The sequence below is a fragment of the Oryx dammah genome, unplaced genomic scaffold, assembly GCF_014754425.2.
Source record: "Oryx dammah isolate SB20612 unplaced genomic scaffold, SCBI_Odam_1.1 HiC_scaffold_1, whole genome shotgun sequence".
Taxonomy (NCBI): domain Eukaryota; kingdom Metazoa; phylum Chordata; class Mammalia; order Artiodactyla; family Bovidae; genus Oryx; species Oryx dammah.
In genome coordinates this window covers 16,738,226-16,766,043 of record NW_024070185.1, presented here as the reverse complement: position 1 = coordinate 16,766,043, position 27,818 = coordinate 16,738,226, and the positions used below count along the sequence as shown (strand labels likewise).

At 45.7% G+C, this 27,818-nt stretch overlaps 1 protein-coding gene across 1 annotated transcript in view; it reads right to left on the bottom strand.

The window, feature by feature from the left end:
- MOB3B (MOB kinase activator 3B) overlaps window positions 1-27,818 on the bottom strand; it is a 224,355-nt gene that overhangs the window by 36,859 nt on the left and 159,678 nt on the right. Inside the window, exon 3 of the mRNA XM_040237971.1 lies at window positions 9,760-9,962. Within this exon, the coding sequence (XP_040093905.1) occupies window positions 9,760-9,962 (203 nt within the window). The remainder of the gene's footprint in view (window positions 1-9,759; window positions 9,963-27,818) is intronic.

The window sequence follows — 27,818 nt, the reverse complement described above, 5'->3', positions numbered from 1 at the left end:
CTGAAGCGACTTGGCACGCATGCAGACTCATGGCCCAAGTGTTCCCAGGCGCTCAGTCGTGTCTGACCCTTCGCAACCCCATAGACTGTAGCCCTCCAGGCTCCTCCGTCCATGGGAGTTCCCAGGCAAGAATACTAGAGTGGGTTGTCATTTCCTCCTCCAGAGGATCTTCCTGACCCAGAGATCAATGCATCTCTTGTGTCTCCTGCATTGGCAGGCAGAGTCTTTACCACTAGCCCCACCTGGGAAGCTCTGCTATAAAATAACAGAACAGCCCTGTGTTGACACTCGGTTTCATGGCAGCACCTCTACAAGGTAGGTGACGGTATAACCATTGTTAGAAATAAGGCAATGGAGCCCTGGAGAGAGATGGTGAAAGTGCTGGACCAAGGTCACCCAGGGGTGAGCAGGTCATCAGGATGAACAAGAACCCTCCTGTCTTTCCAGCCTGCCTCACCAACCTCTCTCCTCCTCCTCCCTCCTCTGTTCTTTATTCACCAGCTTCTGCATGGCTAACAGCCCTCTCTGGGTCTGCTTTTGTCTTTAGTGAAAAGCTAACAAAACACTGTTGCTCCCGGTGCTGGCTAATGACTGCGCCTGATTAGCGCCATTCTGTCAGCTGACTCCCAGGCAGCCAGGCCAGCCAGCAGCCTGCTTATTCAATCAGGGCCTGGCCCATTTGCTAATTATCAGCATCATTTGGGCTCGTTTCCTTGACTGTGAACTTGCTCGAGTTCCAATCATCTTCAGCTGTTGCCTTTACAGGAGAACAGAATCGTCTGTCACATCTGTCAGTGCTCCAGCCTCCCCTCCCTGCTGGAGAGTGCATGGAAATCCTGTGTGTCCCCGGTTCCCAGGCTGCTGCTGACCGGCGGGTCCCAACGGGAGCTGTGAGGCAGACCCTGTGCACAGACGGAGAGCTGGCCTTTCTCGCTGGGCTGCCAGGGTGACCTCGTCCCTGCTTCTGAACCCCAGTTGTGTTCCCACTCGGAGGCCTGACAGAGTGGCCTACTGCCCCCCCCTCACCAGGGATGGAGGGTTTTCCCAGGACATGGGATTTTTTGTGATAAACCCAGGAGACTGCATCACCTGTGTCCCCACCAGGACACACAGTGCAAGAGCATTTGACATCCTCCCAGGACCTATAATTGGGGTCTAGATCAGAGAACTGACTGGGAGTCGGGGTTCCATCATTCTCTGGCAGACCTAATACTAAGGATTCCCATCTCTTCACTGCTCTATACTTCATTTTGCTTTTGATCTCAACTACTAACTCAGTAGCATGAAGCTTTATGTCCAACAGAGGATAAGTGGAGGTCTGCAGGCATGTTCTGAGATGAGGGTGCCACCAGAGAAGGAATGATGGTGTGTAACCCCTTTGAATGGAGGTGTCTCATCCTCCAAGGACTCTTCCCGATTCAAAATCACATTAAGCATCTTCAGTGGCTAAGTCAAAGATCTCTCTTGGAAAATGTCACTTGAAAATAAATGGGTTATTTTCAACTATCTTTTGATATTGATTTCTAACATATTAATAATTCCACAGTGATAAGCGAACAGACTCTGTATGATTCCAATACTTCTGTTTTTGTTGTTGTTCAATCACTAAGCTGTGTCTGTATCTTTGCAACCTTATGAACAGCGGCATACCAGCTTCACTGTCCTTCACTGTCTCCCGGAGTTTGCTCAAACTCATGTCCAGTGAGTCAATGATGCCGTCCAACCATCTCATCCTCTGTCGCTCCCTTCTCTTGCCCTCAATCTTTCTCAGCATCAGGGTCTTTTCTAATGTGTTGGCCCTTGGCATCAGGTGACCAAAGTGTTGGAGCTTCAGCAACAATCCTTCCAATGAATATTCAGGGTTGATTTCCTTTAGGACTGACTGGTTTGCTCTCTTTGCTGTCCAAGGGTCTCTCAGCTCTTCTCCAGGACCACAGTTCAAAAGCACCAATTCTTTGGCGCTTAGACCTCTTTACGGTCCACCTCTCATATCTGGACCTGACTACTGGAAAAACCATAGCTTTGACACTATGGACCTTTGTTGGCAAAGTGATGTCTCTGCTTTTCAATACCACTAGACTATGAAATTTTTGCACCTTGTTTAATGTACCTGGATATGTTCCAGTGTGTCCTAGTTTACAGTCTGTGGGAACTTGAGTAGAATTTGTACCCTATTGTTGTATGAAAATTGTATAAATCTTAATTATGTTGAAGTGGTTCATGGTGTTTTTTAGGTCTACTATATCCTTCTACTTCATTGTATATTCGTCCTATTAATTTTCAAGAGTTTGATATTAAAACTCCAACTAAAAATCTTAATTTATCTACTTAAAAAAATAATTGTAACATTTAGTGGAACCAAATGTAACCTTGTTCTGTACTTTCCAAGTCTCCTGTAAATGTGTTATTGTACTATCATAATTTAAAAAATAAAAAAGAAAGAGGGGGAAAAAAAAGCCACATTAAACATCTATTATGTACTGGGCAACATCAACAACATCAACTCAAAGAGCTGACAACCCACGGAAGGCATTGATACAAATACAATGGACTATATCTGTTACAAGGCTGCCAAGGCAATCCCCAGGATGGCAAAAGGCCATGTGAGCTGGGGAAGGCAGAATTAGGGTAACTCTGCTTACTATATGCTGGTCACTGGTTTCCCTGGTGGCTCAGAGGTTAAAGCGTCTGCCTGGAAATGCAGGAGACCTGGGTTCGATCCCTGGGTTGGAAAGATCCCCTGGAGAAGGAAATGGCAACCCACTCCAGTACTCTTGCCTGGAGAATCCCATGGAGGGAAGAGCCTGGTAGGCTACAGCCCATGGGGTTGCAAAGAGTTGGACACGACTGAGCGACTTACTGCGACTGTACATTCATTATCTCATTCAACAGCCAATATTTCTTAAGCACCTATCAAGTTTCTTAAGCACCTAACCTGTTTAAATTTTGAGAGTGAAAGTGTAGTCGCTCAGTCGTGTCCAACTCTTTTCGACCACATGGACTGTAGCCCGCCAGGCTCCTCCATCCATGGAATTTTCCAGGCAAGAATACTGGAATGGGTTGCCATTTCCTCCTCCAGGGCATCTTCTCAACCCAGGGATTGAACTGGGGTCTCCCACATTGCAGGCAGATTCCTTACCATCTGAATCAGCAATTCTATTAATATTATACCTATTTTTCAAATGAGTAAAATGAGGCTTTGAAAAGCCTTGCTCAAGATTGCAAGTTGGTGAATGAATAGTTCAGGGCTTGAACCCAGAGAGTCTGAACCTTGTCTTTAAATAGTCTGAGACTGAACCTCCTACCATTGTGGGATGCTGGGCCCTCAACATAACCCGTGAGGGGTAGTTGGCCCACAGCAGACAAAAGCAACACAGTGGGCTCTGGGTGCAGAGGAGTGTGGCTGTGAGTGGCGGAAACATGGCAGAAAGAAACACGACGTGGGGTTTAAGTGTTCTACATTGTGGAATCCCAAGGCATGACATTAGGAATGTCCCATGGAGGTGTGGGAACTCTGAGACTGCTGATATTCAAAAGGAAACTGGCCGGACAAGTGCTGCCCTTCTGGCCTCTAGCTGCATTTGATTCTAAAGAATGTACTAGAACAGGAAGCCAAATGCCTGACTCCTTCATAATCCTTCAAAGGCCAAAAAATGAGTGAGCTTCATTATATTTTTTAGACTGCATTTGTCAGTTCTCAAAAACTTATCTTTTTTATACAATGAGAACATCTGGGTAATTTGCTTTGCATATCTAGTGTAACTGATATATGCAAATGAAATAAAATGTGTTCATTTGATATAATATGACTGATTTTAATGTCAAAATATTAAATAATAAATTAATAATTAATATTAAATTAATAACTGGCAACAGTAGAATCGGAAGTTCGTTGTTCAAGCACTGTCAATTATTGAAAGTGCTCATTTTAGTAATAACAATGCACAGTGCAGTATTCTTAATGGATACTGACCTGTGCTAAGTATCCAGACTGAAAATATATAATAACTGTCTTTAGAAACACCCTCAATATCATTTTCTGTTACTTTATAGGTTTTGGCTTGTGGGAAATGAATACCTAATTTCAGACTGTTAAGCATTAAAAGCACTTGTTATCAATATGTACAAGCATTGCAATTAATCTCCCTGTAATTAAAATTAACAAAACAGGTTAGAAGGCTACTGTTTCAAGCAGAATTTAAAGAACTATAAACTTCTGGGAAGAAAACTGATGTTCCTCCTTGCTCACAACCACTGTTAATAATTCCTGGTCAATCCAATCACTTTTTGTTCCCCATCCCCCCAAAGAGGCTCTTCTCTAGGACACTGGGTTGTCCCAGGCCTTTGTGTGACTCAGATTTCAAGCACCTGGCACTATTAGGTGTTCAAATCCCTGGGGCCCTTCTTCAGTTGTAGAAAATACAGTTGACCCTTGAACAATGTGAGGGTAAGGGGCCTCGACCCTTTGTGCTGTTGAAAATCTGTCTCGTGTAAAGTTAGGCCCTCCATGACCAAGTTTCCTCTGTATCTATGGGTCTGCATCCACAGATTCAACCAACCTTGGATGGTGCAGTAATACAGTATATCAAGTATAGTTAGTTTCTCAGCCATGTCCAACTTTTGCAACTCCATGGACTGTAAATGAAAATCCCCTGTCCATGGAATTCTCCAGGCAAGAATACTGGAGTGGGTTGCCATTTCCTTCTCCAGGGGATCTTCCCAACCCAGGGATCGAACCCAGGTCTCCCACACTGCAAGCAGATTCTTTAACATCTGAGCCACCAGGAAAGCCTGCTTATAAGTGGACTTTATATGCAGTTCGAACTCGTGTTGTTTGAGGTTCTGCTGTAACTGAGAGTGTTCTGATGCAAAGGAAAGCTTTCTCTACTTGGTTTTTTTGTTTTTTGGTTGGCTTTATTTCTGGGGAGCAAAGTTCTTGACTTATATTTTTACTTATGACCTCACTCATCTGCTAACTTGTTTTTTATATTGCCTGCTTTACAAAATTGTTGTTTCTTGCATTATCATATGTGTAACTGAACCTCTGATATAATGATGATATATAGCTCTATAAGAGATCAATGATTGTACTAGTGTAACTCTAGATATGGGAAGACACACTATGAGGGAATATTTTCCTGGACCATAAGAGACTAGTAAGACAGGTGGTTCAGAGACTTTGGGCACTGTTAATGAAACAGTAGAATGGGAAAGACTAGAGACCTCTTCAAGAAACTTAGAGATACCAAGTGAACATTGCATGCAAAGATGGGCACAATAAAGAACAGAAATGGTATGGACCTAACAGAAGCAGAAGATACTAAAAATAGGTGTCAAGAATACACAGAAGAACTATACAAAAAAGATCTTCATGACTCAGATAACCATGATGGTGTGATCATTCACCTAGAGCCAGACATCCTGGAATGCAAAGTCAAATGGACCTTAAGAAGCATCACCATGAACAAAGCTAGTGGAGGGGATGGAATTCCAGTTGAGCTGTTTCAAATCCTAAAAGATGATGCTGTGAAAGTGCTGCACTCAATATGCCAGCAAATTTGGAAAACCAGGAGTGGCCACGGGACTGAAAAAGGTCAGTTTTCATTCCAATCCCAAAGAAAGGCAATGCAAAAGAATGCTCAAACTGCCACACAATTGCACTCATCTCACACACCAGCAAAGTAATGCTCAAAATTCTCCAAGCCAGGCTTCCGTACATGAACCAAGAACTACCAGATGTTCAAGCTGGATTTAGAAAAGGCAGAGGAACCAGAGATCAAATATCTCAGAAAAAATCTACTTTTGCTTTATTGACTATGCCAAAGCTTTTAACTATGTGGATCACAACAAACTGTGCAAAATTCTGAAAGAGATGGGAATATCAGACCCCCTGACCTGCCTCCTGAGAAATCTGTATGCAAGTCACGAAGTCACAGTTATAACTGAACATGGAGCAACGGACTGGTTCCAAATTGGGAAAGGAGTACGTCAAGGCTGTATATTGTCACCCTGCTTATTTAGCTTATATGCATAGTGCATCATGAGAAACGCTGGGCTGGAAGAAGCACAAGCTGGAATCAAGATTGCCGGGAGAAATATCAATAACCTCAGATACGCAGATGACACCACCCTTATGGCAGAAAGTGAAGAAGAACTAAAGAGCCTCCTGATGAAACTGAAAGAGGAAGTGAAAAAGCTGGCTTAAAACTCAACATTCAAAAACTAAGATCATGGCATTCGATCCCATCACTTGATGGCAAATAGATGGGGAAACAATGGAAACAGTGACAAACTTTATTTTCTTGGCTCCAGAATCACTGTGGATGGTGACTGCAGCCATAAAATTAAAAGACACTTGCTCCTTGGAAGAAAAGCTATGACCAACCTAGACAGCATATTAAAAATCAGAGATATTACTTTGCCGACAAAGGTACGTCTAGTCAAAGCTATGGGTTTTCTAGTAGTCATGTATGGATGTGAGAGTTGGACTCTAAAGAAAGCTGAGCATTCAAGAACTGATGCTTTTGAACTGTGGTGTTGGAGAGGACTCTTGAAGAGTCCCTTGGACTGCAAGGAGATCCAACCAGTCCATCCTAAAGGAAATCAGTCTTAAATATTCATTGGAAGGACTGATGCTTAAACTAAAACTCCAATACTTTGGCCACCTGATGTGAAGAACTGACTCACTGGAAAAGACCCTGATACTGATAAAGAATGAAGGCAGGAGGAGAAGGGGACGACAGAGGATGAGATGGTTGGGTGGCATCACTGACTCAATGGACATGAGTTTGAGCAAGCTCCTGGAGTTGGTGAAGGACAGGGAAGCCAGGCTTGCTGCAGTCCATGTGGTCGCAAAGAGACACAACTGAGTGACTGTACTGAACTGAATGAGGCTGAGTTCAAAAACAGCACGTTGGGTGGCCTATTGTTGAAATCTTCACCAGACCTGGCAATGACGGTTCCTAGCACTTGAGCAGGAAATGAACCTGGGCCCTGGCAGTGAAATCACCGAGTCCTAACCGCTGAACTGTCAGGTATAATTTCTTCTACTTATTAGCTTACACTCAACTCTGTCTTACCATGACCTTGGGCTCCATAAGTAAAGAAGAAATTAACATTCTCCTCTCTCCAAATGGTGTTTCTGCTCCTTTGGCTCAGAGAAACCCAAACACGGGTGTTGGGAAGAATCTCTTCCTCTAAGAGCACCTTTAGGGAAGGTGTCCCCCTCCACCTGAACATTTCAACTGAACAAAAGTGAGCCAAACTCCCTGGAAGCAGACCTATGTTTTGGAGATGAGAGTGCTTGCCCTAGTCTCTTCATTCACCCACCCCTGTCCATTCTGTCCTAGACATTTCCTGAAACTAGCTTTATCAGTTCCTTCCAGGCTTTTAACTCCCTTTGCTATTTGCACAGCCTTTTCTGTTTACTCAAAATAGCCTTTCTACAAATGAGCAAAACTCCATCATGATATGTTTTAGCTTCTTTCCACACCACATGTCCAGCTGAATTCAGAGACAATTTAGTTCCTGCCAAGAGCTTTCTAGAAAGTGGTTGTAAAAGAAAATGAAGAAAGTGAATGCTTTAGCCAGTGATAACACAAGACCCAGCAAGTCTTGCTTTGTTTCAGAACTCGAGTGATGCACAGAAAATATGCTTTCTGCCATGTATTCCAAAGCATAATATTAATAATAGATTTCAAGTTGAGAAACTCTAAAAGTGATGTATAAAACATCTGTTCATTCCCCAATGTCTTCTTTGCCAGATACAGGAACTATAAACATGCATTAAACACGTCTTCTGGTTTTTGTATTTTGATTCTTTAATATCCAGGGCCTTGCTAAAAATGGAGGGATGGCCCTGATCAGGACTCACCAATTTCTAGCGATAGTAACCAACTCATCCTTGAGCTGTTTACTCACCAGTCAATACACACTAACCAATCCAGGGCCCACTCCCCAAACCACCTCCTCTAGGGCTGCTCACACTTAGGGCTAAAATTCCTTTTCTCTCATCACCCTAGGGCCAGGTGAACAGCTTGGGGCAGCCCCATTGCCCCAGAACCTTCTGAAATGATTCAAATCAGTCCATGTTTAGCCTTGTTACCCTGCCTCGCCCAGTCCTTCCCAGGGAAACCACAACGAAGGCGCCATGTTTTCCCTCTTCCCTGTCCAACCTGTGTCCTTCCTGTATGGCTCTCATGCCATGGTGTGCCCCCTTCTTTGGGGATCTGTGAGTAAAACAAATTATTTTTTTTAATGACATCATCTCTTGATCTGCTGGCCTCACCAGACATAAATTATAACCTCTATTTTAAGAACATGTGAGACTTCCCTGGTGGGCCAGTGGTTAAGAATCCACCTGCTAAAGCAGGGGACATGGGTTCAATCCCTGCTCCAGGAAGATCCCACATGCTGGGGAGAAACTGAGTCCATGCTCTAAAGTCCGGGAGCCACAACTAATGAGCCCATGGGCCACAGCCACTGAAGCTCACAAGCCTAGAGCCTGTAGTCTGCAACGTGAGAAGCCCATGCTCCAGAATTAGGCAGTAGCCCCTACTTGTCATAGCTTGAGAAAACCTGAGTGCAGCCATGAAGATCCAGCACAGCCAAAAAATTAGATCCATCAATCAGTCAATCTTTGAGAAAACAAATGGAAAAAATGTACATGAAGAAATAGGAAGACAGGCTAGCAAAAGACTGTTCTGGCCCCTGCACTCTGGCCATTGTTCAAGCGGACTTGGATCAAAGTTAGTTACTCTGTCAGTCATGTTTACCAAAACTGCCACTTTAAACTGTTTTAGAGAAAAAGCATGATTTTTCCATAAAGCACTGTAATTATACTGGCAAAGACAGCACTCAATAGAGCTGTTAAAGATAGCTGTGATGAGGGTATCCATAGTATGATACATGTTACAAAAGGTGCAGGGTTTTTTAGGGGCCCTTGACTTCTTCTAAAGCACAGTTTGAGTTCAGCTGTAAAGATAGCTTATAAAGAAAATAAAAGAACTCCTCATTCACCTAAACAATAAGAGTAAAGTATTTTTAACCAAGTGTTCTGAATTCTCACATATTCCATTAAAACTGAACTGCAAGAGGTTCAGTATGAAAAGCCAAGTCCCCATGACACTGTATTCTCATCTTGGGCTCACCTCTCTTTCTCCCTGGAATAAAAGCTACTCAAAGACAGCTTAATTTAACTTTGTGTCTCGCAGCTGCCACCCAGTAGGTACTAAATATTTATTCACCGACTGAAGAAATGTTTATTACCTTCTTTGGAAACCACCGTAGCAGATGACACAGAACTCAAAATGCCCATTTATGGGGTTAAGTAAATAAGTAAGAATTAAAGCTACTCCTGGGACTTCCCTGGTGGTCCACTGGTTAAGAATACACCTTCTAATGCATGGGATGAGGGTTCGATCCCTGGTCAGGGAACTAAGATTCTACATCCATGGGCAACTAAGCCTGCATGCTGCAACTAAAACCAGACATAGCCAAATAAATATTCAAAAGGAATAAGTTGGTTTTTTTTTTTTTGAAAAAAGCTACTCCCTCTGGCCCAAACCATGACAATCTCAGCCCCTGAATGCTATGCATGTCTTGGCATATCCTGACCTTTACCTGACCCCTAAATCCTGCCCAATTCTGCAATCTTCCAGTTAGCAGCCGGCCATCAGTGCAGGGGCATGGCAGTGTTCTGTGACAAATGGTCAACCTCCTGGGGTGACCTGGGGGTGGCCACTACATGGGGACACTTACCAAGGGCTCCAGCTCCTTGCGGTCTATGAGGTTCATCTCCGTGACGAAGTAATAGAAGTGTTTGTAGCAGGTGTTGACATGGGCCTCGGCACCCATCACAATGACCCGGTCGAAGTGGTGGATGTAGACGTGGACGAAGACCCGGAAGAGGCGGCACAGGATCTTCTTGCAGATCTGCAGGAAGTTCTTTGGGAAGGGAACACCTAGAGAAGGGAAAAGGGAACAAAACCATGATGGGGATGCTCTGGCGGGCCCCGAGCACATGCTTCAGGCTGGAGACCAACCCAGGACCAGTCTCCCGGGCCAGCCTGCAGATGCACTCTGCGTGGGCAACTGCGCTGGACACGGCCTGAAAAGGTGGCCAAAATGGTGTTAAATTCAAACGCCAACAACCAAGAATAAGACTGAAAAAATGAGGGAAGAGGGTCAGGTTTCCTTCTTTGGTGGTATCTTTTTTGGTACACACAGACATGCAGAAGTAATGATTTTTAGTTTGAAACATGCATTCTTTTTCACTTTTCCCACTTTATAGAGCCCAAGAAAGTTCTTTTTCCTCTTATCTTTAATATAGGAAAACTGGTAGGAGGAGGGCGATGCTCCAGGGAGACTGCAGTCCTGACACAGAGTATCAGGGAAGGGTGGGGGCTGCAGAAATCCAAAAGCCCCTTCTCATCAAAGGAAGCAGTCAAGGCACAACTCAGCCGGATGGCCATGTGGGGACAGAGGCCTGGGGCTGCTAGATCTTGTGGTTCTTCAAGATGATTCAGAAATCTGGGGTTCTATGTGAATTACCTGGTTTTCTGTTTTTAAAAATGATATCGAGACTTTCCTGGCAATCCAGGGGTTAAGATTCTGAGCTTCCGCTGCAGGGGCTGCAGATTCATTCCTTGGTCATCCCACATGCCTTGCAGCCAAAGGGGACAATAATAATAATAATCATAGTAAAATGATAGCAATTAACCTGAAGTTGAAAAAAATATACCACAGGTCAAGACAAAACATCTTTCCAGGGATAACTTGTCCTGAAAACTGCCAGTTTGCAAATTCTGATCTAAACTTTTCCCGAGATCCACTGTTTCTGGGGTGTGAAAATGCAACAAAACTTCATGAAAACTTTGCCTGACAGTTACTGTCACCTCCTCTCCTTGAGGAAGGTGAGAGTTGGGGGTTGTTGTTCATAACACAGACTGGGTGGGTGGTGAGAGGAATCATGCAGGTTTCCTGTTTGATGACCACCACTCCCAGCTTGGTCAGAGCAACAAATAGCAGCATCCCAAGCCCACTTTCTTTCTCCATCTCAAACACTGCTTAAGCTCTCATTATTTACACAGTTTTTAGGTAGTGACATCATAGATTCCAAAGTCAGATAGCCTTTAAATTCCTAAATTGCTCCTTTTCCAGCTGTACGACTACAGGCAAGTTATTTAACCTCTCTGAGCTTCAGTTTTTCCATAGGTAGGGTGAAAATACCAACTGTTGTAAGGATTAGAAGCGATACCCAGAAAATAGAGCCTTTCTTAAAAGGTCAGGAGAGTGTCAACATGTCTAAAATCCTCCTACAGTGCCTAGCACATGATAAGAGCTTGCTAAATGGGAATGACAAGCACCACCCCCCGAATCTCTCTGCTCTGTAAAATCTGGGCCGTTTAGCTGTTGTTATAAGGGGGCCCTTATCAGGAAAAGGTAGACATGACCACCTGCCTTTCAGCAGAATTGCAGAGCAGTGCTCAGGGCGTGTCCCTGGTCCCCAGAAAGCCTGGAGTTTTGCTGTCCGTGCCTCTGCTGGGTCCTAAGTGCAGCTGCCTGGTGAGAGACATCAGTAACGGGATCGCCTGGGACCCCTGGACCAGGATGAGAGATGAAATACAGCTGGCAGTCGGCAGAGGCAGGGTCTGCCTCCCCATTACCCGGCAATGATACTGGCTTTTTTTTTCCTAGAACAAAATGGCAACATATCAAATGAACCACGGGGAGAGACTGGGGCACAGCTTGGCAGCTGACTGTCTGGGCAACAGATGCTGGTATTCAGGGGTGGGGTGAGGCAAAGCTGGGACAAGGTGGAGGACAGCCCCTCCCAGAGCTGATGGATGGTTTCCTCTGATGAAAAGGGGCTGCTGAAGACCACTGCTGCCAGGCTTGGGGAGGCTCTGGAGCCTTCAAAGAGGCCTGAGACCTAGAGATGATGGAATCTCCCTTCATCCTCATTCAAGAATATTCCCATCAGAAGGGGAGTCCTTTAACAACACTGAGACAATATCAGGGGTTGACATGGGTTACCTTGGCAACTGGTCTGTGATGTAGGGTTTACTAGTCCTGCATCACCAGTGAATAACACCAAACACAGATGAACTTGTTCCAGGCCATTTAGGTAGACAGTGGCAGGGCTGGGATTTCGACCAACTCAGTCTGATTCTAAAATATAACTGATCTAGGACTTGCCAAGTGGGTCCAGTGGTTAAGAATCCACCTTGTAATACAGAGGAATGCAGGTTCGATCCCTAGTCTGGGAAGATCCCACATGCCTCGGAGCAACTAAGCCCATGAGCCACAACTAGAGATTCTGTGTGCCACAATGAAGATCCTGCATGCCGCAACCAAGACCCATGCAACCAAATAAATAAATAAAATCTAACAGATCTGGTTATGTCTGGCATGTGACTCTCTGCCAAGGATAAAAGCACAGCTTAAAGGCTAAATGTAAAGAGGCATCTCAAGGTTACTTTTTGGTGGTGCAGAAATATAATTTTTTAAAAAGGAAAGGGGTGAGAAGGGTGAAAAAAGTCCACACCCTCTGGAGCTACAGCTCCGAGGTCGGCTAATACTCTGCTGCCCTGAGAGAGATGTGTTTCCTCGGCCAGTGCCTTAGACCATGGATCTGGGACTGAGAGTAAAAGCTAACATTTACTGAGCACTGAAGTCTTGGGCTTCCCTGGCAGCTCAGACCATAAAAAGTCTGTGCAATGCAGGAGATGCAGGTTCGATCCCTGGGTCAGGAAGATCCCCTGGAGAAGGAAATGGCAACCCACTCCAGTACTCTTGCCTGGAGAATCCCATGGACAGAGGAGCCCGGCAGGCTACAGTCCATGAGGTCACAAAGAGTTGGACACCACGGAGCGACTAACACTTAACAAGTCCAGGTACTGATATTGTTATCATCTCACAAGTGAGGAAACTGACTTGGAAAATTAAGCGGCTGCCCCAGGTCACAGAGCCAGCAAAGAATGGGGGGCTTCGGATCCAGGATTGTCTATGAGGACCCAGCACCCTGAAATCTAGAGTTGTTGCTCTGGGGTTCTGCACACACCTCCAGCTCCCAAGCCCTTCCTTCCCGAGTAGCCTGAATCTCCTCAGGTGCACTTATATTTCCTGTCACCAGCTGCTAGGGAACATGGCAGGGGGTGGGAGGTTTCAGCTGTGCCAGTTTGTCTTTTTGTTTTTTAGCTGCTAAGTCATGTCCGACTCTTTTGCGACCCCATGGATTGCAGCCCACCAGGTTCCTCTGTCCATGAGATTTCCCAGGCAAAAATACTAGAGTGGGTTGCCATTTCCTTCACCAGGGGATCTTCCCAACCTGGGGATCGAACCCGCGTCTCCTGCATTGCAGGCAGATTCTTTGCCACTGAGCCACCAGGAAACCCCAATTCCCATGAAACAGCCACACAAAACTGAACTCTGAGAGTCTTGATATGTGTATGTGTGTTGTGATGTATTCCCAGTGAAACCCTGGGCAGTGATATTTCAGTGTTTTGTTTGTCTGTTTAATGTAACTGTGGCTTAGCTCAGTGAAAATGTTTGCCTGGCCCAGGAGGTAGAGGAGTGGTTTGGCTCTGAACGAGACTCAGGCTCTTTCTCTGGCAGATAGCTACTACAGCTCCATGGCATAGGGAGCCTCACTGTTGAGATGATCATTTTTTGACCTCCACTTGGCTTCCCTGATGGCTCAGACGGTAAAGCGTCTGCCTACAATGCGGGAGACCTGGGTTTGATCCCTGGGTTGGGAAGATCTCCTGGAGAAGGAAATGGCAACCCACTCCAGTACTCTTGCTTGGAAAATCCCATGGACGGAGGAGCCTGGTAGGCTACAGTCCATGGGGTCGCAAAGAGTCGGACACAACTGAGCGACTTCACTTCACTTCACTTAGCTCAGTACCTGGGTTGTAGAAGGAGCTCAAAATATGTTTGCTTGTCTTAAATGAATGCAAGCTGGCAGTAGGAAGAATGAAAGGCTAATGAACCATCTCACATGGACACTGGGCTTGTTACCATGGCAGCCGGAAGCTGAGGAGGCCTTGCAAAGCTCTGGGCAGAGGGCAGCCTGCGTGTTCCAGGGGGCACCACTGACTCACTCAGCACTGTATCCAACCGCCTCCTTTTGTTCCTTCAGCTTTTCTTAGTACATAAGATACTGGGGATCCTCCACTTTCGTGTTTCCCAAGGTCTGTCTTAAAAAAGACTAATTCTGGGAGATCCTTGGTTAGAAGCTATACTTGACCTTATATTTATTAAAAATGCTTTTTATGAAACTTTGCAATATACCTAACCATAGTAAAGGATCTGAGAATGCCTGTAGTCAAAAGTCCTATTTAACTCTGGAACTTCCTTTTACCTATAATAGCAACTGGTTTAAAAGTCTGTAATCAGACTTCCTAGGTTTCATTTCCAGCTCTATTATCCAGGAACAAGACAGCAACATCCAAACAACTTAGTATGTCTAACCCACAGTTTCCCCATTGTGAAAGAAACAGGGATGTGAATATTATCTGTAGCTCAGGTGGTGGTTGTGAGGATTACATCCACACACGTAAAAGGCTTTGCTAATACTCTGCAGACAGGAAGCCCTCTCGTGAACTGTTAAGGTTTAGTATTGCATGGACCAAACAGTCTTTGTAACATACTTTTGGATTAAATTCTTCAAGCACGTGTATTTTCAGGAGGGCAATCTTGGTATCAATGCATCATTTTGCAGAGAACTAGAGTAGTAGGCACTCGATTAAGCCCTGGATTATATTCAGCCTTGCATTATTTTCTACATATTTCTCATATTTATATCTTGTATTACTATAAGTTCCCTGAACAAAGGGGCTGTCTTATACTTTGATTCTATGTTTTAAAGCACCACACACAGGGCTAGATAGGGAATACTCATCAATCAGCCATAAGACAGCAGTGGTCTTATTTAGTCAAGATGTGAATCCATCATCTCCTATTTGGGGGAGGAAAAAAGCCTACAGCAGAAATGATAGCTTTCTCCCAGAGACCTGATCGGGTCCTGGCATGGAAGGCTGCACAATAATCTTCTAGGGAGGAGGGCTCTGAGATGAAGAACATTTTGATCTAGCTTAGTGGGTGGGAGGAAAAACTCTGAAACGCCTCCTTTCATCATGAAAACCTCCCTTCTTTACTTTTCCATATAGTTGTTTCAGGGGAGGGGGGTGATAGTTAAATTTCAGTTACTGTACTCAATTAGAAAGTTAATACCAGACAATATTAACCAGCAGTCTCAACCGGAATAGACTACATAGATTTGGAGTTAAAGTTTGACTAGTCTTATAATAACCCAGACAAATCTCCGACAATAATCTTGGACAGGTACACACGGATCATAGAAAACAACCTTTGACCTATAGGTCCCTAAATGATTCATAAGCATGGACTAATCTCAGCTCCTCCCCTGAGTCTCAGATTCAAGCTGGGAAATGTCAGATTCCTAGAAGCTGGCTAGAAACGAGATGCGTTCAGATGAGTTCTGCAAAAAGGTGATAGACATCTAGCTGTCTAGGGAAGGACAAGGATGGCCTCAGAGCAAATGGTGTGGCTTGGCTTCTGCAAACAGAAATAGTGAGCCTAACACAGAACCCCACAGAACCCCATTGGAGAAGGCAATGGCACCCCACTCCAGTACTCTTGCCTGGAAAATCCCATGGACAGAGGAGCCTGGTATGCTGCAGTCCATGGGGTCGCTACGAGTCAGACATGACTGAGAGATTTCACTTTCACTTTTCACTTTCATGCATTGGAGGAGGAAATGGCAACCCACTCCAGTGTTCTTGCCTGGAAAATCCTAGGGACAGAGGCGCCTGATGGGCTGCCATCTATGGGGTTGCACAGAGTCAGACACGACTGAAGCAACTTAGCAGCAAAAGCAGCAACACAGAACCAGGCTGAGCTTGGATTCCAGAGTGGGCCCAGGCAGGATGCCTGGGTGGAAATCAGAATCCCAAACCAATCACTCACATGTGGTTCCAGCAGGAATTTGCTCAACAACTAGACTCAAAGCAAGACAAGAGTTTGCTGAGTGATCAGGCCAAGGAGGAGGCCGGCCAGAGAGTTGGCATGAAGGCAGAGGGTGCGGTAAGCCCACCAGGGCTGGGAGCCCCTCTTGAAAGTCTGACTAGGCAGCCTCACATTCTGCTTCTGATGCTGGTAGGGACCTGGTACTCGGCTGGGACCCAGCATCTGACGGAGCCCTACTGAGTTTATGAATGTGTCTAACCACAGACCTTCTGATCTCCAAGCCACGCTGAGCTTGAGAGCTAAATCGAGCATGGAATACAATAATTTCTCTGGGGCTCTACTTGGATTTGCCTTTTATCTCTGACTCAGTAAATCTCCTTTCTCCCAAACAAAACTGAATAAAAATTCCAGTAATTTCTGAGCTTTAATCCAGTTTCTTCCTTCCTCATCCCCTCCCCCACCCCTCCCTTTTGCTAAGCCACCAAATGCCCCATTCAATCCATCCTCTTCAGGCACCTCTGGGGCAAAAAAAAAAAGCAAGTTGTTTAAATGACTTGTGTCTTTTTTCTTTTATCCTATTACGGAAGCTGCAAAAGGAGAGAGTCCCTCAGGGAATGCAGAGATGCTATGATAGGGCCACAGAGGGGAGCCTACGGTCCCAGAGTCAGACAAGACCCAGGCAGCAATTTCTGAGCTACATGCTACCCATTCTAGCTTTCATGGTTTTTCCTTCCTTTTCTTCCGGAGAGAAAGCCAGATGCTTGGAGCTGAGACCCCTGGTCTGTGACAGCACTTGGTTGAAGCTGGGCAGTGGAGGGTTGGAGAATCAGGGTTCAAAGGGACACGAGAGAATGTCCCCACACATCCCAAGTTCCACAAGCAGCTGGCAGATATCCCAGCCTGTTAATGCCACTCCCTTCTTTAGAGTTCAGCTCAAAGCCTTCTCTCATCCCCAGACTCAGGTTCCCTGGCATCTTCCATCTGCTCCTGACACACTCCTGAGCACTGACACTGTTGTTCAGTAGCTCAGTCGTGTCCGACTCTTTGTGACCCCATGGACTGTAGCACGCCAGGCTTCCCTGTCCATCACCATCTCCCAGAGCTTGCTCAAACTCATGTCCATTAAGTCAGTGATGTCCAACTATCTGAGCATGGTTCCCAGACCCTAATTCCACTCTGAGGTGCATGCATCCTGACTCGTGTCTGTGACCCCCTCCAGACTGTAGGCTCCCGGAGGAGCTTGTCACAGATGGATCCCCTGTGCCCAGTGTGGAGCCCCGAGCAGGTGGGTGTGTGATACATCCTTGCCGGCTGCTGGCTTGAGGGTTGAGCTCTTACACCATCTGTTTACACCAGAACCAGAGCTCAGAAAGGCATGAGGACTGACTGGCTTGAGGTTGAGAGCTAGTCTGTGATGAAAAGGGGTCTGAATTCAAGTCTGTCTGACTCCAGAGCCTGTTAGGCTCTTTCCACTCTGCTGGGAAAGTGGATGGGATTCTTACGGTTTGTTTCATCTCATGCCAATCCAACTGGCAGAGTCGAAGGAGCCACATTTGTTAAAAAATGAAGGTGGAAAAGGGCGTACTGGCTTTTACTTCCCCAGAGGCATTTGTCATACATGGTTGACGGTTCTGGTTAAGTGTCTGGCTCTGGCGTCAATCTCTGGTTTCAGAATCCAGCTGTGGAACTTCCCTGCCACTTGCCCAAGGGTGAGTTCGCTAACTCCTAACAGGCTTGGTTTCCTTATCTGTGGAATGAGGATAATTGCACCTAGTATTTTGTGAGACTGTGAGGATGAAACAGGAAGCACAGGGCCAGCAGGCTCTCAGAGGCATTTGGCAAAAGGCCACTGATGTTACTACCGCTGTGAGGGTGGCTCTTCCTCGTCAAAGTCCAGGGTGGGGGAGGCACATGACTCCGCATGGATAGAGCTCCCTGTTCTCCAAAGGACTAGCTCTACCTGGAAAGCAGATCCGGACCCGAGGTGATCCATGGAAACACCGTGCGGACTGTCTGAGGAGCTTCCACATGACCCGGGATGAAGCCTAACGCGCTGGCCAATCCCTGGGGGACCCCAGTGGCTTCCTAGGTGGCACTTGTTAGTAAAGAAATTTGCCTTTCAATGCAGGAGACTTAAGAGACCCGGGTTGGATCCCGGGGTCGGGAAGATCCCCTGGAGATGGAAATGGCAACCCACTCCAGTATTCTTGCCTGGGAAATCCCATGAACAGGGGAGCCTGGGGGCTACAGTTCATGGGGTCACAGAGCAGACATGACCGAAACGGCTTAGAACAGCACGCGCCGTGGCGTGTCAGTTGTTTAGCTGCTAAATCCTGTCAGACTCTTTTGCGACCCCATGGACTGTAGCCCGCCAAGCTCCTCTCTCCATGGGATTTCCCAGGCAAGAATACTGGAGTGGGTTGCCATTTCCTTCTCCAGGGGATCTTCTTGACCCATGTCTTGAACTGAACCCATGTCTCCTGCAGGCAGGTTCTTGACCACTGAGCCACAGGGAAGCCCCGCATGTCAGGAACAACGACCAAAAACGCCGCCCTTGCTCCTGCACACTGTCTATCCTGTTGAGAGCATCTGTGCTGTCCTTTGGGTCTTTGGGGGCCAGGACCAGGAGTGCACATGTGAAAACCCCTCTCCAAGTCATAAAAACTACTCATTCTCAATAGCTCATGGATAAAAACAACATCCCACACACGTGGGAAAAGAAAACAAGCCTCTGGCAGCGTGGCTGAGAACATACCATTTCCAAAATCCTTGCAAAATAAAACGCGATTGGATCACAAGGAGAAAAAAAAGGAAGGAAGAAAGAAAAGCAACCCTAACAACACAGACCAATTTCTGAAAAAGTGCCCCCTGATACTCTATTCTCCTGCCCATTCCCTCCACCTTCTCCTGCCTCCTGCAGAATTATACATATTTATCTGAAGGGGCCTCCTGATCTTGCTGATGAAAACTCAACTCTGGAAGGCCGACTCCTCTAAGCAGATGCTTTGTGTTATCTCAGCGCTTTCTTCAAGAAAGTGTCTATACACCGTGCCAAGGAAAACAATCCCGCGTAGCAAGACTTTGTTCCTCTGCCTGAGAAAAAAAAAAAAAAAAAAGGCCCCAAACAAGCTGACAGCTGCAAATGGTTAGAAATAAACGGGCTACTACTCTCCTCCCCGACTCCCTCTGCCTGGTCTCAGCCTCCCCGCACTCCTACCCTGAGTTCCTCTGGTACCTATTATCATAGTGGCTGGAACAGAGAAAGGAAAATAGAAGAGCAAGTGATCATACGTTCTAAACAGATTGTTAATTCTTTCAGACGTGCCATTTGCCGGGCAGAGGAAGTGCTGTTTCAGCCAACCAAAGGTGCCGGCCTGTCACCCGCCCCTCCCCGCCCCAGCACCACTTCTCTGTGGCTGGAGATCTTTATCCACATCCCCATCTCTAGACTGGCTGGTGGCTCCGCCCGCTTTGTCTGTGTAGAGGTGGATGTAGACCAAGATAGACCCAAGAGGACCTCAGAAAGGCGTTTGTTCACTATGGACTGGCAATAACGGCCATCAGAGACGATTTCTTACAAGTTCAGACCTGCTGAAAGTCAAACGGCCCAAATGAGAGAGTGAACTGAGAACACGACGTTAATGAGCCTCATTAGAACTGGAAAGTTAGACAGAAGCACCAATACTTTGATCATGAGCCCCAGTCAGAAACTGAAAATGACTTATGTTTTCAAAATACAACCTCTCTTTATTCACCAGCAGAATCTTTCTTCCATTACACCCAGGGCAATGAATACCCAGTCTTGGCTGATCTATATCTATCTATCTATCCATCTATCGGCTTCCCAGGTGGCACAGTGGTAAAGAACCTGCCTGCCAATGCAGGAGACACAGGTTCAATTCAAGACACAGGTCAGGAAGATCCCCTGGAGAAGGGAATGGCTACCCACTCCAGTATTCTTACCTAGAAAATTCCATGGACAGAGGAGCCTGGTGGCCACAGTCCATGGGGTTGCAAAGAGTTGGAAACAACGGAGAGACTAAGCATGTACACACACACAAGCACACGTGTGCGCACACACACACACACACATATACACATACAATGGAATACTACTCAGCCATTAAAAATGAATGAAATAATGCAGCAGAAACATGGATGGACCTGGAGATGATCACACTAAGTGAAGGAAGGAAGCCAGACAGAGAAAGACAAACACCGTATGATATCACTTATACGTGGGATCTAGAACACGACACAAATCACCTTTACAAAACAGAAACAGACTCACAGACATAGAAAACAAACTTATAGTTACCAAAGGGGAGAAAGTAGGGGAGGGATAAATTAGGAATATGGGATTATCAGATACACGCCACTACCGATGTAACAAATACACAACAAGGATTTACTGTATAGCACTGGGATCGATATTCAATATCTTCTAACATCCTATCATGGAAAAGAAGTTGAAGCTGTACACCTGAACCTAATACTACATTATATATTGATATAGTTACCAACAATGACTATAGTTAAAAATTTTAAAAACGCAGAAAGAGACAACACACACCCCCCACCCCCACACGCATGTACACAAAATACCAAATCGTGTCCAAACAGTTTCTAACCTATAAACTTCTCTCCAGCCCAACTGCCACTTTCCTGGCTCCAGCCGCCAACACCTCCTGCCTGGTTTACTGTGGCTCTCCCTTAGTGGGGTTTCCTTCCTCTACTCTTGGATTGCTCCAGTCTCCACCAGGCAGATGGAGGCTCTTCCTCAAACACAACTCTAACCAGGATGCCTTCTTTCCACACAAAACTCTGCAGCAACTTCCTACTGCTTCAGCTGCTTCAAGATAGTAGAATCGTATACAACTTAGCAACTAAAACCAACAAAAAACTGCTACAAGGGAAAATCAGAGCTATTTAACATGGCAGGCAAGACACTCTCTGGTTTTATAAGTCTGCATGTCTCCATTATTACCTCTGAATCCTCCCAGCTTGCATCTAATATCCAGCCCTCCAGAGCTAAGATCATTCCCTCACTTCTGGGCATTGGCACATATTGTAGAGTTGGTAGACGGAAACCTTCCTCCTCAGCTTCCCCTTTTTGTGTGGCTAACTCTCATTTGTTATCCAAGATTCAAGTAAGTTATCACTTTCTTTGGGTCGTTCTCCTCACCTTTAGTTCTAGTTAGGCAAATTATAATACCCTGTACTTTCCCCAGGATTACACTTACTGTTGTCTTGTAATTGTCCCTTTTTTGGTCTCCCATTAGAATGAAAATTTTGAAATGTCAAGGAATATCACTTCCTGTTCACAGTTATATCCCTGGCATCAAACACACGCCAGAAAACGAGGGTTCTCTCGAACTTACGGTTGCCAGCGGGGATGAAAGGGGGTAGGGATAGTTAGGGAGTTGGGGATGGACATGTACACACTGCTATATTTAAAGTGGATAACCAGCAAGGACCTACTGAACAGCACAGGGAACTCCGCTCAGTGTTATGTGGCAGCCTGGGTGGGAGAATTCAGGGCAGAATGGATACATGTATATACATGGCTGAGTCCCCTCACTGTTCACCTGAAGCTACCACAGCACTGTTAATTGGCTATACTCCAATATAAAATAAAAAGTCAAAAAAGAAAAGAAAAGAATATGGGGGTTTTCAGTGACTATTTGTTGAGTGAATAAGTGAACAAATGGCCATAGAATGCAGAAGTGGAGCTTCGCCTGCTTGAGTTCCCCTTCTTCTCCCATTCCGAGGCAATAGCCCTTGAGTCACAGTCTGAAAACCATTGTTCTATGGGAAGATTCCCCAGGGAAATGCTGTAAGCCCAAGTTTAACCTTGACGCATCCAAGGCCATAAGGCTGCAGTGAAAATTAATACCTATTTAACTCTTCACACCTGGCAGACCTCTGATGCATCTTTCTACTAGCTTCTCACTCATACTGGGAAAGAAACATCTCCTCAAATTGTATTTAATATTTATATTGAAAAGTCTATTTTCATATAAATAGAAAACTATCAGGTCATTTTCCAGAGTTTCTAAAATTCGAAATAAGCCAGGATTGATTGATAAACAAAATATCCTGAGATACATGATTGAAGGAGGCAGAGGAGAGAGACAGAAGATAGCAAAAGTCATTCATTCTAGATTTCCCTGCTGGTACAGTATGAAATCAACCCCGAATAGTCACTGGAAGGACTAATGCTGAAGCTGAAGCTCCAATTCTTTAGCCACCTGATGCAAAGAACTGACTCATTGGAAAAGACCCTGATGCTGGGAAAGATTGAGGGCAGGAGAAGAACGGGGTGACAGAGGAGGAGATGGTTGGATGGCATCACCGATTCAATGGACATGATTTTGAGCAAACTCTGGGAGATACTGAAGGACAGGTAAGCCTGATGTGCTGCAGTCCATGGGGTCGCAGAGTCAGACACAACTGAGCTACTGAACAACAATAAAACATATATCAAAACATATATTGGGAAAGAACTATTGGAAATAAATTCCAGCCCCTTTCAGCACCTGCCAACCCTAATTCACTCCCTGACCCAGAACCACACCCAGAGAACCATATCCCTCTTTGGGGATTATATGACTGGGCAGGAACGGAGCCTGATCATAAAGTGATAAGGGAAACTGAGGTCTTGATCATGTCTGGAGGCCAGAAAAAAACTGGAAACATCATATTCAAATACTGAAAACCTGTCATTTGGAAAATGAAAGGGGGAAGAAAACAGCAAATGACTCACCCTGGGCCACAAAGCTTACAGGTGTGGGAGAAGAATTCAAGAATTTCTTTCTGACTTCAAAATCTATTCTCTTTCCACCACTTTATGCTGTCTCTTTCTGTGGCTGGAGGCAGTCCCTTACTTCTTTAGATCAATGGGAGGAAAAATCATTGTATTGTCAGAGATGTCTGATAGTGGGATTCATGGTCCAGGGTGGTGGTGAGTTCCCCACGCAGGGAGATGCTCAAGCAGAGGCCACTTGCTAGTGTTAGAGACAGGACCCAGGTAAGAGAAGGTGGTTTCCACCACTGGCTGCATATGACAGTCACCTGCATTTGTTAACAGGACAGATTCCCAGTCCCCTTTCTGACTCTCTGGGTCTTGCAGGGATCTCAGGACTAGCTAATTTTTAAAAGTACCTTTGGAGATTTTAATGCAGCTTTTGGGAATCGCTGGGTTGTCCAAATCTGAGATCCTATGACCACAGCAACCGCAGTGTAAGAGAGGGCCAGCTGTGGGATGTCAGTGCTGGTGTTAACAGTGACAACAATACCAGGCAAGTGTTTACTTTGGTCCAGAGCTAGTGTATCATCTCACGAACTACCCCACAAGGCAGGCGCCACCACCATGCCCATTTCACAGATGAGGAAGATTAAGTTCCCTGTCCACAGTCATATCACAAGGAGGTGAAGGAGCTGGGTGGTGAGTCCAGGCAGGTTGGCTGTAAGACCTTTACTCCTCATCAGGAGAAGGAATCAAATGTGACCTGATTCAAAGCCATCCAGTCCTAGATAGGTTCTGAATAAAACCTACCAGCAGTTGATCTCCCAAGTCACAAAAATTCCACAGCACAGAACTCACCAAGAAGGGAAGTAAGGACTTCCCTGCTGGTCCAGTGGTTAAGAATCCTTGTGATGCAGGAGATTCGGGTTTGATCCCTGGTTAGGGAAACTAAGATCCCACATGCTACAGAGCAACTAAGGCTGTGTGCCACGACTAGAGAGCCTGAATGTCGCAACTAAGACCCAACACAGTCAAATAAATACAAAACTTAACAGCAACAACAAAAAAATGAAATAGATTCTCGACCACAAAATGACTGTGAGGACCAAAAGTGTCACAAAACTCCCATGGCATAAAGTCTAGATTTCTCTGGCCTACACGTATTATATTTGGTTTTTAAAATTTGAAGTTTTCAACACAGCACGAATTCACCCTGGTAATTCCTACTGCCATTCCTTCATTCCAAACCAAACCCAAACAAACCACGCTCATTAAAAACGGTTTTATTGTGTCATGGAATGTTCAAACCAAATGACATTAAGTATATTGACACTCAGTTAAAACATTAACCCCAGTGAAACTCCTGATGTGCTAATTCAACTGAGCCCACCCACACCTTCCTGGGAAAAGCTGGGTCACCTGCTCTACCTTGTCCAGATGCTCACCCACCACGTACTCTGGGGGCCAGCTTCAGCACCAGGAGTGCCACTTCAGCGCAGACACTTGCTCAGTCACCCACCCTCTGTTTCCTCCCTCTGGGTCACCTCAGTCTTAGCACATGGGATCTTTGTATTCTGTGTGCTGAACTCCCTGAGGACTTTCCCGGGTAAGCACTCTGCTAAACTAACCCTCTTATTAAGGCTGACTCTGGGCAAAACATCTAGAGGAGGGGAGGTGGTCCTCTAAGCAACCCGGTGCCCCCAGAATAGTTCATCACTCTTGTTCTTGCTTCCAGTCCAAGATCCTTAAGCTCTTCTTGCTTTTTAATGATCCTTTCTCTCAAAGTTCCTAACCCTTTGTGAGACTGGTTAAAAAATTACAGAAAGGGACTTCCCTGGTGGTGCCATGGTTAAAAATCCGCCTGCTAAGGCAGGCGACACAGGTTCGATGCCTAGTCCAGGAAGATTCCACATGCTCTGGGGCAACGAAGCCTGTGTGCCGCAACTACTGAGTCCACGCGCATGCTTCTCAACAAGAGAAGCCACCGCAGTAAGAAGCCGAGCACTGCAACGAGAGAGGAGACCCTGCTCACCGAAGCTAGAGAATGCCTGTGTACAGCAATGAAGAGAAATGAATGGATAAGACAAATAAAACTTTTAAAAATAAATAAATAAAAACCACAGGGAAGAATGTGACCTCATTCAATGCAACAGCTTGAATGAGGTCAACCAGTAGAGACGTCTGGGGCTTCTCCCTCTGCCTTAAGGAAGCTCAATTCAACCTGGGGTTGGGAAGAGGCGGAACCAGTGTCAACGTTATAAACCCAGAAATCACCTGGGAAGCCAGGACACAACCTCTCACCAGGGTCACAATCGATCAGGGTGAACTTTGGAGAAGCCTGATGAACTTGTGCAGGTTTCAGGCTCCTCAGTGAATATCCACAAGGTGTAGCTGAGATCAGAGTGTCTCAGACTCCTCATGGCAGGGGATGAGGCGCCACTGGGCTAGTGGAAGGAATGAGAGATCTCTTCTCCCATCTATCCATCCATTAAGTTTCTTTCCAGATTAACATTCTATTGTTCTGAGATGCTATTTCCCAGTGAAATAGATGGCTGTCTCCTCTTAGGGTTGCTTCCCCAACCCACGCTGATCTGAAGACTGCTAACAGGCTGACACCTCTTCCCCAGAGGCCTGGGACTCTTAAGTCTGTCCCTGCTGAGTGACTGGGAAGCTGCCTCATTCTCTGCACATCCTGGCATGAGATGGGTCCCTTGACATCCCTACCAAGTGCCTCTGCAAACTGAGCCGGATGCAAACAGCTGGCGTCTGGGCAGAACAGCCATTTCAAGCAGCAGAACCCAGGCTGGGCCCCTCGTGGCACTGCCTGGTTTGTGATAGAATTAAAGATGTTTGCCGTTTAGCTATGGCCCCAGAATGTTCCAGGTCCATGAGAAGATCATGTGAAACTAGTGAGGGTTGGACATAACCTGATAGGAATGGGTGTTCTCAAGTCTGAAGCCTTGGGGTCAGAAAGCCTTGGGTTCATAGTTTTGATGCCCTTTGTTCCAGCCCCAACGCCTTGATGGCATGACTTCATCTTTCTGAACCTCAACTTTTTCATAGGTTAATTGGGCAATCTGATAGTTTGGTGGAGTGACTGGCACTCTAAATGTTCTTATTTGTTATTACTGCTCCCACTTTTTATTAATACCATATCAATGCCTGGCCTGCCTTAAAATGTGATGAATAAAATAAGCCAGAAAAGTTAAGGAGCTCGAAATTACCTAGCTGTGTGGTTGGGATACCCACTGCTTGAGATAGCAAATCAAGGGACTTCCCTGGTGGTCCAGTGATTAAGAATCTGCTTTGCAATGGAGGGGATGCAGGTTTGATCTCTAGTCAGGGAAGATCCCACATGCTGTGGGGCAACTAAGACTGTGGGCCACAACTGCTGAGTCCTTGTACTCTGGAGCGCATGAGCCAAACTGGAGACTCCGAGTGCTGCAATGAAACATTCTGCATGCCGCAACTCAGACCCAATGCAGCCAAATAAACAGAAAGATAGCAAATCAATTCTCTATCTACAACGGCATCTCTGCTTAAATTCCCAAGCTCCCCATAACACATGGCACAGATTCAAATGCTATTCCCAGTGCCCTGATTCACTCTTTGCACCTGGAAGCTGGAAAGCCTGTATATTGTTCAGAAGATCAAGGCCAACGATTCCCCAAGTCTCCCACCCTCCTCTGTTGAAGTCCCATGGACAGAGGAACCTGGCCCATTAAGAGTTCCTTCAAGTTGATTCACACGCAGAGCTCCTTGGCTCCTACCTGAGCTGAGAAAAGACAAGATCAAGAATTCCCTGGACCCTGCCCTCCCAAGACATAATACAAACCTGACATGTGTGAACCTGTAGTGATCTGTGGTTCTCCAGAGTGCCAAAAGAGATGAAGGGATATCAGGGGTCACTTTTTTTTTTCCAACAAAAATTTTCTTTATTGCTGGGAGATATTTCTTTGGACCAACACCTTCCTATTGTCCACAGAAACAATGGAATCCCAGAAATCTCTGAAAATAGTCCTCTCATTTCAATTAATGGCAACTTTATTTTCCCCAGTGGTTCAAATCCTGAATGCAGGCACCATATTCAGGGCCCACTTATCATGTTATTCACTACAGGGCAGAACTGGCAGAAACAGGGTGCTTTCTGCAGTTCCCCAGGGATTTGACATGACCAGTGACCCCCACTTTACCCACGCCCCCAATCCTATTCAGAGCTCCATGACAATATCATTAACTTCCAGAACTTGGTGCCCCGTGGTCTTTACGTGTTAAGCATACTATTAAACGAGTAAAACTTTATTATGCAAGGTCGAGGGGGAGGAGCGAATACATTGATTAATATGATAAGACGTAATCAGTTGAGCAGATGAAAGGCATGTGGAGGGAGAAGAAAGTGCATCAATTTCACCCACCATGTGTTAGGCACCACTCAGGTCCTTTACAGGAAAGCACAGGAAGGAGAAGCAGCAAGAGCCTGGATCCAGAACCCAGCCAGCCCACATTCATATCCGCCCGCATGTGAGCATGTGGTGCCCTGGAGGTAATTAGAGAACCTCCCCCACAGGACTCCATAAGGATAAAAGAAATTCATATACGCTGCTGCTTTCACTACAGAGCCTGGTGCCTAAGCGTTCTCATTTCATCTCTCCATCTCATTTTGATCTTTATGAGGTGGGTGGAGTCCAAGTTTTACAGTTGGAGAAACTGCAACACAGATAATGTATCTAGGGTCACAGGGGCAGTAAGTGGAGGTCTGGGGATTCAAACTCGGGCTCCAGAGATTCCAAGTCATTAGACAAACAACAGTGATTGAGAGAGGTTGCATGAGAGAAGTGAGACAGCCTTTCGAAGGGGTGGACAGGACTGGCCGTGGAGCCTCCAGAGTCAAGTCCAGGACGGTGAGCAGGTTGTTTATATGTGGGTGTGGGTGTAGAAGGACACCTCACCATGGAAGTTGATTAGTTTCCTTTTTAATCAGGACAGAGCGCTCTGTAAACCCAGTATACTAGCTGGTACCTTTAATGAGTATCTGGGGTTGTCTGTGTGCCACAACTGCTCAAGCCTGAACAACAAG